At 42.3% G+C, this 6,595-nt stretch overlaps 1 protein-coding gene across 1 annotated transcript in view; it reads left to right on the top strand.

The window, feature by feature from the left end:
• The window catches only part of pdgfba (platelet-derived growth factor beta polypeptide a), a 14,772-nt gene extending 9,976 nt beyond the window's left edge, over window positions 1-4,796 (top strand). The window contains exons 3-7 of the mRNA XM_019253814.2: window positions 1-50; window positions 186-382; window positions 1,030-2,185; window positions 3,293-3,428; window positions 3,900-4,796. The exon at window positions 1-50 is cut by the window's left edge and continues 16 nt beyond it. Coding sequence (XP_019109359.1) covers window positions 1-50; window positions 186-382; window positions 1,030-2,185; window positions 3,293-3,420 — 1,531 coding nt within the window. The 3' untranslated portion in view covers window positions 3,421-3,428; window positions 3,900-4,796. The remainder of the gene's footprint in view (window positions 51-185; window positions 383-1,029; window positions 2,186-3,292; window positions 3,429-3,899) is intronic.
• The last annotated feature ends 1,799 nt before the right edge of the window (window positions 4,797-6,595 follow it).

Raw genomic sequence — 6,595 nt, 5'->3', positions numbered from 1 at the left:
GCATGATATTCTCACAAACCACACCCATGGCCGGTACACTAGAAGTCTTGGTGCGTTTCTGCATTTTGTGTCTTTTTCTATCCATCTGTTTCTGCCATCTGTCCCTCAACACTTCTTATGCCTTATTCATACCACCAAAAATCCCCACTTTAATTCTCTCGCTGCTCCCTCTTCTTGCTTAACAGTAGATGCACAGCCGGCTCAACAGGCAGCGTGTAAAGTTCGGACGGAGGTGATGGAGGTGACGAGATCCATGCTGGACCGCCGCAATGCCAATTTCTTGTTGTGGCCACCCTGTGTTGAGGTGCAGCGATGTTCGGGCTGCTGCAACACCAGGCTGCTACAGTGTGTCCCCACTGTCACCTCCAGCAGATATCTGCAGGTATACGATACATGCAGCTACTATGAAAATATAATTACATGATTTAAAATATCTAACTAAGTATGACAGTGAGTGCTTTGGCTGCAGCAAATGCTGGTAGAATTTCTAAATCTGGAAGAGCTGGTCTCTTTCCAGAAGTGTCTGGAGAATAATGAAATATTTGATAATTTGATCATATAGTATTAAAAGTTCTGATGACTTTGTTTATAGTTGCCTTATGGTGATATATATCAATATCAGTCATGAATATAATCACATCAAAGCAACACAGACTCAGAACCTTTAAAAATCTTTGCTTGTGGGGCGGTGTTTAGCTCAGTTGGTAAAGCAAGTCAATGCAACTTTTAGAACAAGTAATTCAGCATTTCTTTCTTGTTGTCAAAATTGTTGGCATGAATCCACCAATAAAACAAAACCAATCAGACGCATTACTGCTTGTTACAACATGCATTCATTGCAGATACGGTAGCAGTATCTTCAGAGAAGGGAAATAAAACAACAATAAAACATTGACTCGCTGGAGGCCTGCACATAGTTTTTGTCGGATATTCCACCATGTCTGGATGCCAAATTTCATTATTGATTTACACTTAATGGGTATCAGATTTTGTGTGATAATGTTTTTGTTCTTTCTGCTTTTTTTCCAGGTAATAAAGATCCAGTACATAAACAGGAAAGCCCACTATGACAAAGCCATCATCTCAGTGGAAGACCATATCACCTGTAGGTGCCAACCGTCCTCATCCTCCCCGTCTTCCCCGTCCTCCTCTTCCTCCTCGTCTGTTCCCATCACTCACTCCTCCGTCCAAAGCAACCCCAACCCACCTTCTCCGCAGCAGCCTCCCCCTTCCTCCCACCTTCCCTCCCTCCCCCGGGGCGTCCACCCCGCTCCACCAAAGACTCACGCTTCCAAGGCTGACCTGCATCGCCACGACGACCTTAAGCACAACCAGCAGCGCTACCATCCTGAGGAGCGTGAGCCGGTGGCGAGGCAATGGCAGCAGGGCAGTTACACCCAGCTGGTGCACTGGACGCAGCCCAGAGTGCACCAGGCGCCCACACATGTGCAGCCGGGCGTGCACCAGCCGATTGTCGGGGTGCTTGGGCCAGTCAGCAACTGGCCATCTGAAGCAAGGGGAGAGCATAGTGTCATGGGAGGTACACAGCAGGTTGGGCATGGGAGCGGATATGACGGGAGCAGGGAAGAAAGCGGTGCGCATGTAGCAAACAGCGGTGGGGAGGTGAATCATCCAGATCACATGCAGAGGCAGCAACAGTTGTTACAGCATCAGCAAAGACAGCAGCAATATCAGTATCATCATCAGCCGCATTACCCACAACATTACAACCATGGAGGAGCGGAGGACCAAGAGCTGAGGACACAATATCGACTCAACGCTCCCCAGTCAGACAGCTCGTCTCCACCTGGCAGCCCAACCCACCCACCCAAATTAGAACAAAACTCCACCCCTCCCATGACCACCTATCAGAAAGACTCAGTGACCAGCCAAAAGATTACAGAGGTCACAAATCATAGACAGACTGAGACTGAAACAACCAGTCAAAAACAAGGAAGCGAGAGGGAGGAAAGTGGGTCAGCCAATAGTGGGGATGCAGCCAGGGCAGAGCTGGCCAATCAGGGCAAGGATAAAGACTTAAAATTGACCAGTGGGGATGGTCATTTAACAGAGGAGGAGGGCAGACAGAAAACTCTGGAGACGGTACAGAGGGAACTGGATCGAGAGACTCATCTTCATCCGCATCATCCTCAGCAAAGACCAAAACCCACCACATTTAAAACAGGTACCGTTCAGCTGTGTGAAACGTGTGCTAGCGTGCCAAAATGTCTTTTTTTAGAAGCTATTTTTATTTCAAAATGTATTTACGTTTTATCTCCACTAGTAAGTTATGAGAGAGGCAGTCCAAGGATTTAGTTAAGATTTAATTAGCTTCTAAATGCAGAGTAGAGGACATGTTTTATGACTGTGCCAAATGAATGCAGGACAGAAGGTAACCACTACTACTGCCACTACACTCCAGTATCCATGTTTGTCTTGTCTCTGCATTGCAGCATGTCATTTTAGCTTTTAATGTATGAGAAATATATAAAATCAGTGGGGAGAGTTTCCCTGCCAGGAAACAGCTCACTGTACATGTATGACATTAATATGGCCACATATGTCCTGCTATTCTTCCTCAACCTCCTGGTATCTCTGCAGTCAGAGAGCTGAATTTCCCATTGCTTCATGTTTGACTTAAACCTGCAGGCAGTCACACGCTTTGTTACGCAGACTTCAAGGTTATCAGCTGCCCTTCAGAGTGCAGCTAGAGCCACTACATGAGCTACACACCCAGTGTTTATATGCTGCTATTGAAACTGAGATGAAACTGTTACTCATGTGATTCATTTGTCACTTGGTTCTTTTTTTATTTGTTTACATGTTATTATGTATCTTTCTATTAGTTACTTTTTTGTTGTTTGTTTATGGTCTCCATGCATTCCAAAATAACCAAAAAGCAGCTGATTGGTACCTAAGTTGGTAGAATTAAACAACTATAACTAACAATTAAAACTATTTGGTTAAGAAAAGATTGCTTTTATGATGAACCAAAACCAATGATGTCTGTTGCTGCACAAAATGGTCATTTGGTTGCTCATTCTCCCGCCTGTAAAACCTTTCACAATGCTATGATGTTACACGTCTTCCCACTGAACTGTTGTTTTCAGCTGTTTGAACAAATCACCAGCGTTGGTATTTTTCTGGGGGAGGACATTCTTGCACAGCTTTGACACCATTTTTCAAATTTCATTTAGGAAATATGATGCCAGAAAAAAGCTGTTCAAAACTAGTTTTTTGGTGTTAACTTTAGTATTTAATCTGTCCTCTTCCTTGTCTTTGTTTCTTTTAGCCCTCTCCACTGTGGCTCCCATCTCACCCTCAGCTCGTCGGGCTCCGTTCCGACCAGCCTCGACCCGCCGCAGGAGGAAACACCGCAAACGCATCAGCAAAGCAGCCATCAGAGCCATGATCATGTAGAGCTGCAGGTGAGAGAATGACCACTGTCAGATGGAGGGAGGCAGGGGTGATAATACTGACCTAGTAACCTGCAGCTCCATGGTAGGATATAAGAGGGAAGAATGTCCAGATCTTAAGGGAGGGTGATGGTAAAGTTTTATACTTTTATTAACTGAAGGGATTTGGCCTGACCTTTGACCTTCCTGGAGGTCAAGAGAAAAAATATTTTTGTATCATCAGTGAGACTTTACGAAATTAGTTAGGGTTAGGGTTTTGTCCTGCAGCCCCTGTGAGGTTGAAAACCAAAATAAGCATATGCAAGTTTGACTTATTTTTTTGGCATGTATTTCAGGAAATCTTCTCTTAAAAAGCAGCTTTCTTTGTTATCTTGTTTGTTGTCTTATGGGCAACAAACAAGGTTACGATGAGTTCATTAATCTCTGTAGACAAAAAATGGAAAAACAACATATTTATTTTATGATTTTCTCATTCCCTGACAGGAAATGGCAAAGCTAACCAAAAGCTTTTGGCCAGAAACATTGCACCAAAAGAATACGGAGGAGAAAGAACCTTGGGATTCTTCAGTGTGGGATGATTGACTCTGTGGACGGATGCTGAGGAATCAACAGAGGTGACGGACACTTCTACTGCTTTACAATGAACAGCTTTAAAAAAAAAAAAAAAGAAGTCACCTTTCCTGCTCCAGAGCTGCCGCAGAGCGTCCAGCTTCATGGATATTATAAAAGTGCAATCTTATGAACTCCTTGGATGGGAGGATATTTGTCACACTAAACACTGGATTTCATTTGTGTGAACCACAAATCCCATTAACATGGATCGATGGAAGCCTATCAGATGCCCAAAGCTAGACTAGTGGTCTCTTCTTGCAGTTGGCAGCCATTGATTGGCTTCTAGTTCAACTACTGATTGGTCTACGAACTGAGAGCTTGACTATAACTTGGACTAAGGAGTCATTATTAGGGGCTAAATGTGGAGCTCAAGATGAAACTGGAGATGTGGAGAACTGGATTTCTACACTGGGATGATAACTGGAAACTGGAGAGTGCAGCTCAGGCCTCAATGCCAAACATTACTGTTATTCTACAATGTCTGAATTTAACTTTATCTAACACTGGAGTAGCCATACACTGATCATACTACATTGACTAGAGACATGCTCCACTGTGTACTGTAGCTTAATGTACTGGAAAATATCAATAACCTGCTCATTTTGTACTACTGCCAGATCAAAATGGAATAACAACCAAATGCCTGCCTAGATAAAATGCTATGAATATCCACATTAAAGCAAGTCTTAAAGACCTGGCTTCTAGAGATCGCTGTGAGCCAGTTATAGCCAACACTGTATGTATAAATGCTTTTAGAAAATGATTTCTGGGGGGGAAAAAAGAGAAACTCTTCTTAATTTATTTAAAAAAAAGGAGGATATGAAGTCCTTCAGTTCTCAAGTGTAATTATTGTTGCAGACATGTTTCAGATTATAATTATTGGTTGTACAACTGTTACTGTTATGAATGTTATTTTTAATAAAAAATAAAAATATTCAACAAATATACAGTTTATTTGAAGTTGTCTACTTTTAGATTTGGTGTGCATGAGTGTGCATGCATGTGTATATCTGTGCGATATGGTGATAAATGCATGCGCATAAAAAAGTGTGTGTGCATGCATGTTTAGCTGTGTACATGCACTCATACAGAAGACTCCTCTGCTAATCTTTGCCCTATGACAGAACGTCCTGCAGCTCTGTCACGCAAAGCAAGGCAGGGGTCAGCAGAAATGTCTGGTTGCTATAGGAACTCACCGACGGACACGTCAACAGAGAAGTATCGTATGGTGAAAGAGAGACGAGGGAGGGGAGGGTGTCAGTCCAGGAATGGACAGAAGATGAACGACAGAGAGGGAGAGGGAGAATGAGGGGGTAAAGGCCCAGTTAGGGGTGGAGTGAGCTGAAACATCACAGCAAAGTGAGAAGGAGAGAACGACAGCAGGGACAGAAAAATAAAGAAATAAATGGAAATATGCATCAGGCTATCAAAATATATGATGAAATAAAAAGCGCAAGACAGGCCTGTCAGAAAGATAATTTAAGGCAGAGAGGCAGTTAAAATGTCATTCTGTTGTGTAACGGGGCTTCCCCTGCAAAGCTAATTCGGTCAGCAAATTCTTCTTTGAGATTGATGACTCAGCGTGTACTTTACCAAGCCTCGAGATACATAAACACACACATACACTTTAAGGTTGCCTTGACATTGAGAATTTGCCATTAATATGTATGAAAATCTATTCCATCACCTGAAAAACTCCCAGCCCTACAATTTTGGTGAGATTCATGTTGTTTAACTTGAACGGACAGTAGAGATAATTTGAGGAGATAAATGTGAAAAATCACAGAAAAATCACTGTCATAATACTGTAACTGCACTGTAATAGTATCACAGGTCATGCCAGAGGGTACAGCTGTGAGTCATAGTGAGATAGATGACAGCGATTAATTGTGAAATCTAAACACAATAAGGAGGAGGAAATAATTCAAACCAACGATGATTCATATCATCGATATGAAGATATGAACCAACATATCATTGTTGGTTTACAAAGCAAAACGATTCAGACGAGGCCATGTTATTTATTTATATTTGTTTATCAAGTTACATGGGAAATGGATAGACACATTTGTGTTGTTGAGTGACAGATCAGTTTGGATGAAGAGGTGAATATGAGCAAACAGGCTGAACAGCAGTATATAAAGTGACAGAGCAACACAGCTGCAAAGTTGAAAAGTGATATACACATAAATGCGTCAGTAATTATAATCCAATATACATTATTTCTGCATAATGAGGACTTATTTTGATATAATATAATATGGTAATTGTATTTCTACAATGTGGTATTGCTTCTGTTACTTAAAGGACCATTGTGTGGGGTGTCGATTAGCTCAGTTGGTAGAGCATCCGCCCCATGTATGAAGACTCAGCAGCGGCCCTTTGCTGCATGTTGTTCCCCATCTCTCTCTCCCCACATTCCTGTCACTCTTCAAGCTGCCTCTGTCAAAAATAAAGCTTGAAAAAGGCCAGAAAATATATGTTTCCTAACATGAAGGTGAAACTACAGAGGCGGTGAAACTTGCACCAAGTGTTTGGTCATTGTTTGGGAATTGTTGAGTCTTTGT

Source organism: Larimichthys crocea, chromosome X, assembly GCF_000972845.2.
Source record: "Larimichthys crocea isolate SSNF chromosome X, L_crocea_2.0, whole genome shotgun sequence".
Classification (NCBI taxonomy): Eukaryota; Metazoa; Chordata; class Actinopteri; family Sciaenidae; genus Larimichthys; species Larimichthys crocea.
The sequence above is the reverse complement of the archived record's forward strand: the minus strand, read 5'-3'. Positions and strand labels throughout refer to the sequence as shown.